The 15,895-nt window shown below is 39.7% G+C and overlaps 1 protein-coding gene across 4 annotated transcripts; it reads left to right on the forward strand.

Moving 5' to 3' along the window:
- Window positions 1-1,080: 1,080 nt before the first annotated feature.
- NUDT12 (nudix hydrolase 12) lies at window positions 1,081-10,930 on the forward strand. Of its 4 annotated transcripts, none has more exons than XM_083404550.1 (7): window positions 1,081-1,367; window positions 2,599-2,807; window positions 3,687-4,282; window positions 5,131-5,298; window positions 7,497-7,610; window positions 8,690-8,889; window positions 9,812-10,930. In XM_083404550.1, the coding sequence occupies exons 2-7, from the start codon at window positions 2,602-2,604 to the stop codon at window positions 9,920-9,922; spliced, it is 1,395 nt and encodes a 464-aa protein (XP_083260676.1). In that variant the 5' UTR covers window positions 1,081-1,367; window positions 2,599-2,601; the 3' UTR covers window positions 9,923-10,930. The 4 variants fall into 4 exon arrangements, with proteins under 4 accessions (XP_083260676.1, XP_083260677.1, XP_083260675.1 ...); XM_083404551.1 differs by having other exon boundaries at window positions 1,081-1,170; XM_083404549.1 differs by lacking the exon at window positions 9,812-10,930 and having other exon boundaries at window positions 1,088-1,170; window positions 8,690-9,132.
- The last annotated feature ends 4,965 nt before the right edge of the window (window positions 10,931-15,895 follow it).

Raw genomic sequence — 15,895 nt, forward strand, 5'->3', positions numbered from 1 at the left:
TAACTCCACAGAGATCAATAATATAGAAGATGTACTAAAGGCTTGCACAACTCATGTGCCTTGGCTACCTGAATACGTGTATAGCATTAGTTTAAGGACTTCATAAACAAAGACAAAGCAGCCCACACAAGACTGCAATCTACATAAGCTTTGACAATGGTGGCAAGTTGATAATGGTGGCAAGATTCCACCTGATTTAAAGATAAGCTGTACTACTCTAGTTTATTCAGAATTTGCATACTGGCTGTGAAGAACATTTTTTTCCACTATTTAAAACAATTTTAACCTGGTGTTTGGAACTTAAGTGGGATGGTGCCTGCTTAGGATGTGCAGTTCTAGAACTAGGGGGCTTACTCCCGGGTAAGTGAGTTCAGGATTGCAGGCGGGAAACCTGTCCCAGCAGAACTCAGGAGACCTTGTTACTGGGTCAGCGCGCATGAATTGTGCTGTAAAATTGTGCTGTTAACCTTTAATACTCTTGAAGCATTTCTAAAGCAGTATATGGTCTATATTTAGATTTTAGTTGTTTGCACAGATTTTTTCCCGTGATAGACAACTCGTGTCACCTTTTGCCACCAGCCCCCAATCATAGGTGTCAACTTTTCCCTTTTCTTGCGAGGAATCCTATTCGGAATAAGGGAATTTCCCTTAAAAAAGGAAACCGTTGACAGCTATGCCCCCAATCCGTTTTTAGTTAGACTGCTGCCTCATGCCAGTCTTAGGGGAGGGTTTTATGGATGATGATGATGATGATGATGATGATTATTATGTCATTGAGCTTACCATTTATTTCACCGAGCACACCATTTATTTATTGCAGAAAAAAACGAGAGCCAACGAGAGCCCACTCTGCTTTTTAAAAAAGACGCACCACCATTCTCGCCCCCCGCCAAAAAGAATAGTATACAAACACCAGAAAGAATAAACGAAAGCATCCCCCTTTATTTTCTTTTTTTATAAAAATGCAGATGTTTAAAATATCCTGCACTTATTTGTATGAAATAAAGTATTATTAGAGGGCTACGGAGGGACCCAGTCGGGAGGAAACTACAATTCCCAGGATGCCTTGCTCCGTCTTCCGGGAGAGGGCGGGGCCTGTCCAGGTGATCCCGGAAGGAGGTGGCCGCGGGCGAGTTACCTAAGCGTTCCTCGGAGGCGAAGAGCCGTAAGGTGGTGTAACGGTCTCTTGCAGGGTCCTTCCTTCAGCGCCCTTCCCCTGGTCTCAACACCTTGCTTCGGAGGCCTCCCCGTTTTAAAGGGGTCCACATCTGCCTTCCCTTCCCAGAGCGAGCCTGGCTGGACTTTGCCCCCGAAAGTTTCCTCTTTGGCGAGCAGGAGGGCAGGGGAGAAGGAGGCTCCAGACTCTGGTACTATATTATATGGCAACAGGAGGATGCCAGAGGGGGTAGCGAGCAATCTGGGGGTTGCTGTCTAAAAAAAAAAAGGAGGGGGCGCGTCTTGTTCGTCAATAATATAAAAAGGATTGGAAAACGTTTGTAGAGTATTTTTTTTAAAAAAACAGTATAAACGAGTGAACAGATGAGCAGGACTTGAATACATTCAGCAGTATAAGAGGAAGTCAGAGAAAATTAGTAAGAGTAGAGTAGAACTTGGGAACTTAGAAGAGAGGGGAAGTGAAGTCCTTAGGTTGTCTTTAAGTTGTGTCCTTGTTTGGTTGCGGTTTTGCTTTCCTTTTAATTTGTAGTTATTATTTTAGAACTATGTAAAAAAAGACCACATGTAAATAAAGTTACTAAAAAAGAGGGGTGCAGGACAGTGCAAGTTTCACCTTTGGAATGAGCTCTAGGTGGTAGTATCACATGATACGAGGCACTCTTTCTTTTCCCCTCCCCCTGATTGGTTTAAGTGACCCAGCACTGGAATTTGGTATTGGAAACCTCTGCAAGAGCTGACTGTGTTTCCAGATATATGCGGGCTTGCAGCCTTTAAGCTGGAAGCACATCTACTACAACTGCGGAGTAACTCTTCAAGTTACTATTCAAGCCTTTAGCTCAGGTGGAAGAGCATGAGGCTCTTAATCCCAAGGACGTGGGTTCAAGCCCCACATTGGGCAAAAAAATTCCCATATTGCAGGGGTTGGACTAGATGATCTTGGTGCTCTCTTGCAACGCTATGGTTCTATGATTATATTCAGGGTGTACAAACAGCTAGCTATCGCCTCCCTCTTCTGATGACTGCACATTTGTGATCCGGTTTCATGAAAACAGAAAATGGAAGAGTTCTGTTTTTATATGGATTGTGCAACCTTACACTATTAGGCCCTATTAGGTGGCAGAAGTTAAAAACAAAACATGTTGAGTGTGCTAAAGAGAAAGTACTTGCCAAGTCAGCCCTAGAGATGTCTCTACCGCTGCTGGTGGTGGTATAAGCTGAGGAAAGCTTATGTGTTACAGTTCTGAGTTGTTTTTTTCTGCAAACAGCCTGAATGGCTTTCCTGAAAATCATTTGAGGATGAGAGTTGTCCCAGTTACATTTAGCCATTTCCATTATATTGTCCTCAGTATATATTGCAATATAATATTAAACCAGATCAACACACACTATACCCTTTTCATGTTTTTAAAACTTCGTTCGCAGAAAATGCAAGACGTTCAAGGGAATCCAAAGCAGCAGTTGATTTCTGAGCTTCACAATTTTGCTGCTGTTGGAGACAAGACCAGGCTTGCAACATTGCTCAGTCATTCTCCCTCACTTATCAATGAAACTGGGAAGAATGGTTGGACAGCCCTGATGTATGCTACTAGAAATGGGCACTTTGAGATCGTGCAGGCTCTGCTCGAAAAGGGGTGAGAAAAACACAGCCAACTAATTTATTCAAATTGTCTAAATATATTTGCTGCCATGTTGCACAACACAGTGGAATGATTATATGGGGATTATATGGGAAAACGGAAATTGCTTGTCTTCGTAGTTTTAATCCTGATAGAGCAATACAGACTCCTGAATTTGGGGTTAACATTAACGTTGGAATATAAAAGTAAATCAAATCAAATCCTCTTATATTTCAAACTCTCTTATTCTATGAACATCATGTACACAGAGATGCTTCCATTGATCATTTTGAAGCCCGGGGCAGGGGCTGGGGAGGTTAATTGTGCTAGCCACCATTTCTTGAATTGATAAGATTCACAAAGTAATAACTTTTTGCAAGAGAATTGGTGTATTTTGAGAGCAGGGTTTCCCAAACTTTGGTCCAAAGATACCAGTGGTGGGTACCGTTCATTCAGGGGGCCCACAATGTGTCTAGGAGTGGAAGCAACAGCTGTGAACAGTGGGTGCAGTGCATTAAGTATTCATATTGATTTTTAATTGTATCTTAATGGATGCTTTTATTTCTTACATCAAATGCTATTATTGTTGTATGTTATGTTGTATCCTATGAAATTCAAATTATAATACATTAAATACAGTACAGGCACACACATCCTCCAAACCTATGCACATTCCACTTGTTTGCGACTGCATTTATGTGGGTTGCCACAAAATAAATGAATCAATGGAGTGGCCCTCCATCGCTCAGGGCTGCTGCCCAGAAGTGAGCGAGGGAAGGTGCATCGTGCAGTGGTTTTATGGTACCTTATATGTTCTGAAGTTCTGTGTAAAAATGTTGCTTATATTAAGGTGTGTTAACAATTTTTCATTTCATTTTATTTTTTTGAAATAAGGTGTGACAAGTCCATGACCAATGCATCCAACCAGACAGCACTGGACATTGCTAAATTTTGGGGCTATAAGAATATAGCTAACTTATTAGCTAATGTGAAGAGTGGACTGGAGCCATTTTTCCTGACCAGTGAAATTGGAGAACGCGAAATCTATTTTTGCAGGACATTGCTTGATAGGAAGAGTGAGAAGAGAACAGATGTGAAATGGTTGAACATAAAACAGAAGCAGCCAACTACTGTATACATCCTTTTTTCAAATTTAAGTCCATTAGTTGCATCAGATGATGAAAAAGATACCTCCCTGTTTCCAAAAGTTAAACTCCATAAGCTTTCTTACAAGGATGTAAAGGAATACCTGGAGCAGCCAGAAACCATCACGCTGATTTTTCTTGGAGTAGAACTTCAGGTGAAAGGCAGCTTGCCTCCTACTCTGAAGGGGAAAGAGGCAAGCAACGGTGAAGACGATAGTTTGGTTGCTTGGTTTGCACTCAGTATGGATGCTACTGCTGCTGATAGATTTATACAGAAGCATCAAGAGTGTTATTTTCTTCATCCACCTATGCCTTCCTTGCTGCAATTGTCTGAAAATGAAGCTGGTAAGATCCCTAAGTGTTTCTCTTTTTAGTAAAAATAAATAAATAAAAAATTGTCCAGTAACACCTTAGAGACCAACTGAGTTTGTTCTGGGTATAAGCTTTCGTGTGCATGCACACTTCTTCAGATATTTATTTCGACAGTGTTAGACCAACACGGGTACCTACCTGTCTCTTTTTAGTGCAGGGAGAAAACTGGTTGATTTTATTTATCCTTTTTAGTTCTCATTCCTAGCAAGGTTTTTCTGCATTCAATTTGTATTGTGGGCTACTGCTTACTGGATTGCCTGTATTGAGCATATGTCTTCAGCGAAAACCATAATATTGTTCTAGGAATAAGGTTATCACAGACACTGCCGCGGACACAGCTTGATGTGTCTTGCTTGCCCTTCTTGTCCCTTTTCCTTGTTCTCTACTGCTGCTCCTCAAGATGCAGCTGTATTTTGTTTCTTGGCTAAAGAAAGTTAGGGCTGATTTTCCATTGCCCTTGTCTGCTGTCTCTCACAGAAGCATTCTGGTTACCTGAACCACAACCTCATGGGTCTTTAGCTTGGCTGTTTCGAAGATCAGGAACATTTCAATGATACGGAAACCCTGCTGTGGTTGAGCTTTCAAGGCTGTCATCTCACACCATACTTTTGATGTAGTAAATCGCCCCCATATGCAAAGACCCAAAGTGGCCAAAAGTAACACAGTATTAGAACGAGAACTGATGTATCAGCTTTAATAGCATAACATGAAAGGGTTCTTCTGTTGATTTTCACGGTGAATTGGAATGCTGATGTTGCAATCTGTGCTGTAGAAAGAACCCTGCATGTTTATTATTTGCACTTTGTGGTTGCTTTTTAAAGGAGTCATCGCCCAGGCTAGATCTGTCCTGGCATGGGATAGCCGGTATCAGTTCTGCCCAACATGCGGCAGCGCAACCAAATTAGAAGATGGAGGCTACAAGAAATCCTGCTTAAAGGAAGACTGTCTCAGCCATCAGGGCATTCACAACACATGCTACCCACGAGTCGGTAAGAGAATTGCAAATACGTTGTTTTCTCCCCAATAGCGGTGCAAGAATTTCAGGGCAGCCCACTGTAGTTCCTTGCAATCTGAACTTATTATCTAGTTGAAACCAACCTAGAAAACTGCACATGCTGAAAGGGAGAAGGAAGGGACTGTGGCCAGCGGGAATAATCACATTAAAACATTGGTTCCTTGTTTATTTTTTTGTATTAAAAGCAGACCGTTCGTGACAGCTAGTATTAGTCATCCCTGGAGTAGATCCATTGAAATAAGTGGTCTTAAGTTCATTGATACCAATGGATCTACTCCAAGGATGACTTAGTTGGCCATCCTATTCCTGTCAACTTGCACGCAAAACATATTCAAGTATAGATATTATTTTAAAAGTTTTTATCTGATCTTTTGCATGCATAGTCTGACGTTGCTTCCACACTGTTTTATTGCCATCTTTCTTCCCTTTCCTCTCATAGCATGTATTTTATTTTGTTTTTAATCGTTAGTTCTTTATTTTGTCCTCGCGATCTTGACTGATATTACCAGTTCTGTAATATTCACAGAGAAAGTTAGTTGGATGTGGTATTAAGTGGTTCTTCAGAAGCTTAAACAAAGGGAGTTGTGAACAGGAGGAGACACACAAGACCGCTGAGCCAACAGCTGGTGTTTCTAGTGACATTTCCTTAACAAAACTAGAAGTCAGCAAGATTTGAAACCTTTGCTGGATGCCTTGCAGCATATACATTTTCCACAGGTCATCAGTCTTTGAAATGTATTTACCTAATGGGATTGTCATATCCGTCATTTTGACAGCAAGGAAACGGTATAGGTTGAGCAGCCAACAGAAAGGGGAGAATGCAGCAAGAAGGTTGGATATCAAAGTGCAAAAGGATTGGCTTGATACTTAAAAGATGGTGCTCCGTTTGTTTAAAAGCCCACAGATTAAAAGCAGAGTCACAGAACAGTTATGAACAACAAAGCAACAGATTAAAAGCTTGAATGAAGCCATCAAATGGTGGTCAGGCCAAAGCCCTCTGATTTCCCCCTCAATCAATGATAGTTTGACAATAATAATAATAATAATAATAATAATAATAAATTTTATTTATATCCCGCCCTCCCCAGCCGAAGCCGGGCTCAGGGCGGCTAACAACAATAAAACAGTACAAACAACACTTTAAAATCATTCATTATAAAATTAATTAATCAGAGAGGAGGACAAATGGGAATCATTTTATAACAATTCACACCAAAGTATAGACAAGAGTCACAGGGTCTGTTCAGATGCAAAATCAAACTATAGTGTTAGTTCTGGAGAATGAGCAGGCATAAACCTCAGACTCATATGCTCCCTCACACACTCAGGGAAGTATGTTTTGTACAAACTAGCAGTGCAAACCATGGCCATCACCTGAGGGATGCCTTAGTAGGGTTGGGGCCATCAGAAAATTATAAGGACTTTGCAATGTACTTTTGTTGTTACTGTTATCATTTACATTTATACCCCAATTTTCCTCCAAGGAGCTTAAGGTGACGTACATAGTTCTCCCGATGTCATCCTCACAGCAACCCTGTGATGTAGGTTAGATTGAGAGTGAGTGAGTGACCTAAGGTCACCCAGTGAAAACACACACTGGAGAAGATTATTCTATTCCAGAAAGGGACTCTGGAATAGATAATTGAGAGAAGACAGAAAAGAATCCTGAAGCATAAGAGAGAATACTGTATCCAACAGGACCTGGAAAACCTGCTGTCGTGACACTGCTCTGCGGGAAGCTGAATCTGACTGTACTTTGAATTGTGCATTGCAGTTGAAAATGTATTCCACTGGACCATTAATCTGTGACTGAAGCTGAAGGCAAGAATTGTTGCTGATTAGGTCACTGCTTTCTGTCGAGTGTGCAACTAGGTCATTTACTCCAGAATTTATACCAAACGCATACTGCAGCTCAGGGTAATTTATCTCCCAAGTTCACTTTTGGTCTAGGCAGGTATATTCCCGCAAGACATTTGTGTTACAAAAAACAGGTGAATAAGTATTTTTAAGGAACCTGCATTAAGATTACCGTCTGGGGGGCTTGGAGAGAATTGGATTTCAGGCTTTTAAAGGAGATGATAATGCTGAGTGAGAATGAGCACACTTATGTTCTTTCTTGGTGTCTTTTGAAACAGTTTAAATTTGAATACGTTTCTCTCACTTGAATTCTAGATCCCGTAGTGATAATGCAAGTTATTCATCCAGATGGTAACCACTGCCTTTTGGGAAGAAAAAAAAGATTTCCTTCAGGCATGTTTACTTGCCTTGCTGGATTTATAGAGCCTGGTGAGTTCTCTTTGTATATATTGTTTCTTTCTTTTATTTCCATCCCAGATGTTAAATATAAAACTACTCCTTTGCCCTTTGATTTCTGATTTTGAACTTTGGCCTGCAGCAAACCATATTACTGTGAATAGGCATACCTGGAAATCTGTTCTGTTAAATTTAATAATTCACTAATTTGTATACTCTGGCTGGTTCTGAAGTTGTGTAAGCAGACTGGGATGATTTTTGTCCCTTTCTCCTGTAGCTTCTGGCATCCCCAAAAAGAAAAATAACCAATTTCCCTAGGACTTTGGAACCCCTTCTGTGAAAGATTCCTTCCACAGAGGGGCTGTCATGGAACTAATCCATTGTCAGTTTTTTGGGATGTCAATTCTGCTTTCTTGTAACATACATTGTGGTCATTGTCTTTTTATGCCTACATATGTCTTATGTGCCTTGAAAAGTGAAGGCCACATGACATCCAAGATGTGCTCCAGGATTGCAGCGAAATAGTTCTAAGGGTATAACTGCACATGACTCTAAAGGCATGGTAAAAAGGTAAAGGACCCCTGGACAGTGTGGTGCTCATTTTGCTTCAGGCCGAGGGAGCCAGTGTTTGTCCACAGACAGCTTTCCGGGTCATGTGGCCAGCATGACTAAACCGCTTCTAGTGCAGCAGGACACAATGACGGAAACCAGAGCACACAGAAACACTGTTTACCTTCCTGACACAGCACTACTTATTTATCTACTTGCACTGGCATGCTTTCGAACTGCTAGGTTGGCAGGAACTGGGACAGAGCAACGGGAGCTCACCCTGTAGTAGGGATTTGGACCACCGACTTCCTGATCGGCAAGCCCAAGAGGCTCAATGGTTTAAACCACAGCGCCACCCATGTTCCCCCTAAAGGCATGATGTCAAGGTGACTATTATAGATGCATTTTTATTGGAAATATTGCCTTCCTTTTAGTTGTGATACTTCTGATTTGTGTTCTGATCTGTGCAGAAAGTTTTAGATCTTTTGAGATGCTATAAAGTACAGGACGTGATTCTAGCTTGGAGCTTTGTCAGTTAACTGTTCTTTCCCTTCTTTGATTAGGTGAGACAATTGAAAATGCTGTTCGAAGAGAAGTAGAGGAGGAAAGTGGAGTTAAAGTGGGCCATGTTCAGTATGTCTCTTGTCAACCATGGCCGATGCCTTCGTCCCTAATGATTGGCTGCATAGCGGCGGCAGTGTCTACAGAAATTAAAGTTGACAACATTGAAATAGAAGATGCCCGCTGGTTCAGTAGAGAAGAGGTAAAGTTCAATTTAATTTCCTTTCTTATTGATTGCCCTCTGACTGTATTGGTTAGAGCATGCAGTATGGATATGCTTTTTCCCCCAGGCAGACAAAAGAGTCCTCGTACTCTCCTTATTGTACAGTGATTACGTTGAAATGGAAAATTATGTGTTGCTAAAAGAATTGGTATAGACAGTTGTTCCTGTATTGAGCCCATAGATCTTTCCAGTAAGTTGCATAGACAAATTTCATAAACAAGCTCTAAAAGTCCTGTAGACATAGCAATCATCCGGATTTGGCTTTACCTTTTGTGCCATCCTGCTACTAATAGAGATGAAAATAGAAGAGGTGATCCTCTTTTTATCATAATAGCTTCCATTTGTATAAAAGTATTCAGACTCTCAACTTTCAGGATAATATACCACTAAAAAGTTGAATCATAGAGTGACATGGTTCCTATTTCCTCCCTGTCATTTCTTTTTAACATTTGGCTGTTTTCATTTCCAACAATCATAATTTAAGGGGCAGATCAGATAAATGCAATTCAGAGACCACCCAGCTGCCCCTTGCTTATACTCACTGAAAAACAAAGTGTAATCGGCAAACGTGTCGGATTACATACATACACCAAGGCCTAGGATATATTAGTGTCTTTGATATTTTCTAGAAAAGGTCATGGAGCATGCGTGTGGTTTTTCTCCCACAGGTTTAGTCATACATTCAGCAGAGGGAAATAGTAAATGATTAATTGCACAAGGAGGAGTGAGCTCAAATACTTTATGAAACAAATTGGGGCTAGCCCAGTTGCACATCTCTTCTCTAAAGCAATTGGCTGCTAGCCATAAAATCCTTCATAGAGTGGATCATTAACCTGATGAACTACGCAAATTTCTTTGCTGGATTTAACTTGCTCAAATAATGATATTTTGTATATTTCAGGTTTTGGGAATTCTGAACAAAAGGAACCAGAGTGCCTTCTTTGTGCCACCACATCAAGCCATTGCACACCAGTTGATAAAGCACTGGATTGGAATGAACGCTAATCTTTAAATCCAGCGAGCTGATTTATCTGTCTTGTATCACTGCTGTAGCTGCTACTGTGTTGGAATTAAACTAGATGTAATTAATCATTCAGCATCACATGTGACCATTTTAGGGATTTTGCAGTACAGTTGTGCATGTGTACTTTCTTTGAGTACAGAGGTCATTGCTCCCTGGTAAAACGTGTTAGGATTGCAACCTCAATCTTTTAGTCTCCAGAACATATTTGTGCATACGCTTCATTTCTCAAATCGCTCAAGGTCTAACATTGCCTAAAGTCGGGGATGAGAGAGGACCTTTTCAAATGTAACTTCCCACCTGATAGTTGCACTCGCTTCCAACTGGTTACTCTTGATTTTACAGAGTTTACTTACACCTCTCTGATTTTAGCTTTCCCGGGCTGTTGCTTCAGGCTATGATACACTTACAGCCTAAATCATTCTACCTAAAGGCATTCAGCCATTTCTCAAAACCAGAGCAGAAGAAAATAAGCTTTCCTGGCTGAAAAAAAGGATTGCAAAGAGCTAATGCTTTTGTGTACTGGAGCAGGCTCTTGAGCCTAACACGTGGATACCTGTATTTCAGGGACTTTTTTGCTTCGCAGACGAGCCATTAGGATAGAGGAAGACTGGGAGGGATATCTACTAGAAGCAGGTATGCTAAGGCCTCTGTATCCCTCAGCCACAGGCTGCTGCAAAAGCCACTTTTAAATAATTGGAGGACAGTGCCTTATGATTTTTCCACATAAATATAAACCTCTTCATTACTATGATAGATCCAGATGAAACAGTTACCCTGCTGTACTTCGGTTGCCGGAGCCTCATTTGCACAAATGGTATACCAAATCCAATATGGACAGTAAGGTTGACATTTGAGTAAGTGAGGCTATACATAACCCCTTGAATACTCTGCTGAAAGCTTATGCCGCACTCAATTTCCTTATTTGTAGTTTGCCACAAAAGTATTTGCTGTTAGTGTTTTATTGTGATCCAGTCTTATTAAATATATTTTGCCTAAGATGTTGCTTAAGTTTGCCCTAACTTTGTTTTTAAAAATAAGAATTAACGCAAGGGAAAAAAAACCCTGGCCTTATCTTTCTCTCCCCCCTCAGTCTGTTAAAACACGTGAAGGAAAAAAGGTGGGTGCCAATAGGCTGATTAAAGGTAGGCCATTCTTGAAGCTCCATGGAATTAAATATACTAATCAGATTCTGAGCTTATGGGACAAAAATAGCAATGGAAAGAAGTAGACCAGGCCAATGACACTTAACAAGACTGTCTCGTCTCTTCGCTTTGTTTGGATGCCAATTTTTGTTTTAACCTCCTTGAAAAACTAGAAAGACTTTATATAGAATTTGCTCAGGTAAGTTGCTTTTCTTGTTCTTGCTACACCACTGACAATAAACTATATGCTTTTTCTCCCTCACTAGTCAGGTGGCTAGAGGAATTCACTTGTACCGTTATTACAGTAAAAAAAAAAAGGGATAAGTAAAAGGAGAAGAGAAGTGATCGTGGGGGAACAGGGGTTGAATAATAAACCCCAAAAAGTTTCCTAGTAGATCCACATAGAGACCTTCTTAATGCAACAACTGAATCATAGCTTGGTGGTAGAGTATTTGCTTTGCATCTCTGCTGCCTGCTTTAGCAAATGGGAATCATATCTAAGGAAAATATTTAGCTCCTAGTCTCTGTCAGTATTTCTCTTTGTATATCACTAGCCAAATGTCAGCCAGATCTGATGCGACAATATAATTCTGTTAATTCACCATGTTTGCTCCTATGAAATGCAAACATTGTCTAATTTTCCACGATGAGAAAATCAGCTCCTCTTAGCCATGAAGAAAATTGCTTTTGAACAAATAACTTGCAATTCTAAAGTAGCACACTTACATAGAAGTAAGTCCAATTTACTTCTGGGTAGAACTGCATAGGATTGTACTGGAATATTGTACGGGGTATAAATAAAAATAATATTATTATTATTACTATTATTATTATTACTGTTAATCAACTTCAGAGTAAAATTAGTTCTAGGTTTTTAAGTGTGGTTTTTTTTTAAAAAAAAAACACCCAGCAAGTTCAAGCCTAACCCAGTTTCTTTGTAGCAAATCTTATTAAATGCAATGCTGTTTACTTTTGTGAATAAGTGTACTTGGGATCGTTGCTTACTTCATCAAGTGTGTAATTTGACTATATCAGAATATACTTTTAAGTAAATCCTCTTAACATCTTGCTAGTCTTATCAAAAGGTACACCACACTTTTTAAGATGATTTGCTGTAGTGGGATCCCAAATTCACTTCAAATTTTGCTTTGGGTGATATCTAGTAATTTAGGAATATGCAACTCCACCTCTGAAAAAAAATAGTTATCTGTATATTTGCTTTCAATTGTTTTCTGCTGCTTTTGAGGGCAACTCATAATTCTAAGATTCACACACACACACACACACATTTTATACCACAGTGTGAAGTGTGAAATTTTCCAGTGCTTCATTTTTCCACATAAAAATTTCCATTTCATAAGTTTGTTAATGAATCTATAGATATCAATTGCAAGTCCAATATTAGTCACACTCAACAGTTTAAACATTTCTAGCTTTCTATACTAAATACAGGTAAAATAAAAATGCTAAATTGGAGCACTCTTCAGCACATCAGAAAAAGCTTGGATACAAATTAAACTGCATTGGAAAATTTTGCAATTCAAAATTCTCCAGATAACACACACATCACATGGCTCTGCACCTCTAATATGAATGAAAAGCATTACATCATGGTACGTATCGCCTACATTGGTCTCTACAGCCACAGCGCTGTAATTCTACAACAGTTTTGATTTATCCCTGAAGACGCACTGCTCCATTGTCTCCTGAGACAAACAGATGCCAGGAAACTAGAGAGCAAAATTATGATTTTGTCTAAAATTAAAGAGTCTTCATACTGTTTTAAGGAAATGAATCAAAACTGAGGAGTATATCAATACTGATAATTATTTTCAACTCCAGTTAATTAGAGTACTAGTTTTGATGTCTTCTCAGGCTCTATTTGGTAAGTTTTTCAATTAATTAATTAATTTCAATTAATAACTACATACAACCAACACACCTGGGCTGGATTGGTGGTCAATGCAAGGCTGGTAAGAAAGTTCTGGCTAAGATAATTAGGGATTCTCATAGGAATCCATCGAAGGAATCCGTGGTTTGAATCTGTGTTTAAATTTAATCTCAATGATGAGTTCCGAGTCAATCGAGACGTGAAGTAGAAGTTTCTTGATTGGAACTTCTGGGGTCTGGGTTCTTCCATGGCTGCATTTTATTTAAAATTAAAATTTAAAAATCTAGATTGGAAACTTGGAAAGTGATGTGAGGTTATCCCTTCCCCGTGCTGCCATTTCTCCATGGGAAATCATATTCCACCAACGTTGTTGTTTGCCCTTGTTGGGGGAAGAGTTCATGTATTGTGGAGGAAACTGCAAAATGCAAAGTCTGAAAGAGATGAATAAACCAGTGGAAAGGAAGAGCTGTTAAAAAGTGGAAGGTGTAAAAGACCAGAGTGGTAAAACTAGATCATTTTGAAGGGATATATGCTTTGTGCATTCTATGATGCTATGGCCACTCTTGGGGGTTTTTAGTGAAAGAAAAATGCTTTATTGCACAGAGTCATAGGATTGTAGAGTTGGAAGGGACCACAAGTACAATCTAGACCAACCCCCTGCAATGCAGGAATTTTTTGTGTAAGGTGGGGCTCAAACCTACGACCCTAAGGTTAAAAGTCTCGTGCTGTACCAACTGAGCTGTCTAACAAACTGCAGATTTTGATACCATGGCTGAGATACTATGAATGTTTTATGACTATAAAAGTCATATTTTGGAAATGTGCTATTTTAACCAAACTTTTCATCACAGGAGAAAAGTAATCACATTATTTTATAAATAATTTTATAAAATTCCACTCCATTTTTTTTCTTTTTTTGTCGTTTTGGCCTTCTTCTTTATTTTTGTTTGTCTTCTCTTTCCAGCCAATGCTCCTCAATATAAAGTCATTTCTCTCCTTGTTTTTCAGAAATAAGCAGTTTAGAAGCTAGCAGCTTATAAATAAAATAAGGTTTCATGCTAGGGCAGGTATTGCACATAATGATAGGTGCCATAAGAAAAAATGGGAATGATTTGGTGGGCAAATATTAGTAACTTCTTTGTTACTTAACTGTTCATTCTGGATCCAGCCAGAATGCTGCTACTTGTTTGGGAATAACCTTGTGACATGAACACTATTTCCATATGGCATGAGTCTAATCTTGTAAATGGCTGAGCAGCACTGCCATCTTTGAGACGAGGAAAGTAGGGTGTTAGGTACTTTCTAAGTTTAGGAGCTTGATAAGGACTTGATCTTGCAATCCTCATTCATTCATGTAATCCTTATGGAAGTCAATGGGGCCATTCATATGTCTGAGGATTGTTGGATCAGTGTCATTCCCATTAGACTCAACGTACCTTGAAGAGAAACCTGCAGTGTGGCAGGTGGCGGGGAAGGAAAACAACTGAAGACATCCGGTGCAGTTCTTTAGAAGGCTGCATAAGATGACTGCACACACATGTGTCGGGATTGGGTGCGTTGTCCGCTGGCAGTAATGCCACTGTGAGACTATTCGCCAGTATTTTAATAAGTGTTCCCATCATACTATTGCATGCAGCTTCTAGCAAGCTCATGCAGCCAATTGCCAGGCTTTTAAGGTTAACACTCTTTCAACTCAAGAAATCTTGATTTTAAAAATTCAAGGTATTCCACCTGATTTCACTAAACTAATGGCAGATTGGAAGAACACAAACTGCTTCTTAAAGCAATAAACCCAGATGCCAACTTTGCTGCCAACATACACCCGGACAACACCATTACTGGCCCCAACAACACCAAACATACCATCTCAGGAATATTTAATTGCCCATGTTCTAACATTGTGTATGCTATCAAATTCCAACAGTGCCCTTCAGCTCTCTGTATTGGACAAACAGGTCAAACCCTATGCCAAAGGATAAATGGACATAAATCTGACATCAGGAATCACAAGACAGAGAAACCAGTAGGAGAACACTTCAATATAGTGTTCCAGGACATTCTATACAAGGTCTCAAAGTAGTTGTCATATTACAAAATAATTTCAGAAATAGACTGGAAAGAGAAGTTGCTGAATTACAACTTATTACCAAACTTAAAACCATGGAGAGACCTGGTCTGAATAGAGACATTGGATTCTTATCTCATTATACATGATAAATAAAGCTATTTTCGGCCATCTCATCCCTTGCTTTTTCCTGTAAGACCAATTGCAGTTGTTAACAGTCATCAACAGGTTTACCACACCTATCAGCCAATCACCCATTCCCACTACCCTTCGGAGTAATACCTCTCCCCACCCTCTCACTATATATAAGGACCTGGTGACTTCTGTTTCAGTGCATCTGAAGAAGTTCGCATGCACATGAAAGCTCATACCAATAACTAACTTAGTTGGTCTCTAAGGTGCTACTGGAAGGAATTTTTTTATTTTGTTTTGACTACGGCAGACCAACACGGCTACCTACCTGTATCTGCTTCTTAAAGGATCATCTGTTTTATGCAGGGGCAAGAAGAAGGGCGTCTGAAGTTTGGGCTTCTCTGTGAGGTCTGTAAGAAGCCAGGTTAAATTATTTTTTAGGAGAGCTGGATGCAGATGGTCTATGGACATTGATCTTCACATGGTCTTGCAGAGTGTGATAAACAAACATTAATAAATTCCAACAGAATCTACCACGATTACAGCCAACACATCTGTAAGATGTAATAAGCTTTCTGGAATGATTTCTTCCTCTTCCTGCTATATCTTTATATACTGTACTGATCGTCTCCTTGCTACAGAAGAGGGAAACAGAAGAAACCCATGAAACAAATAAATAGAAATATGTTCATGCACTTCATATATTTCTTATCATTTGGCTTCATTGGATG

Source organism: Podarcis tiliguerta, assembly GCF_965153285.1.
Source record: "Podarcis tiliguerta genome assembly, chromosome: 11".
Lineage (NCBI taxonomy): Eukaryota > Metazoa > Chordata > Lepidosauria > Squamata > Lacertidae > Podarcis > Podarcis tiliguerta.

What these genes read in the sequence shown, in the direction of transcription:
- NUDT12 (XM_083404549.1), top strand. Translation starts at nt 2,602, where the DNA reads ATGCAAGACGTTCAAGGGAATCCAAAGCAGCAGTTGATTTCTGAGCTT. An exon ending in CAGGCTCTGCTCGAAAAGGG is followed by an intron (nt 2,808 to 3,686) that starts GTGAGAAAAACA and finishes TTTTGAAATAAG; the next exon opens with GTGTGACAAGTCCATGACCA. An exon ending in ATTGTCTGAAAATGAAGCTG is followed by an intron (nt 4,283 to 5,130) that starts GTAAGATCCCTA and finishes TGCTTTTTAAAG; the next exon opens with GAGTCATCGCCCAGGCTAGA.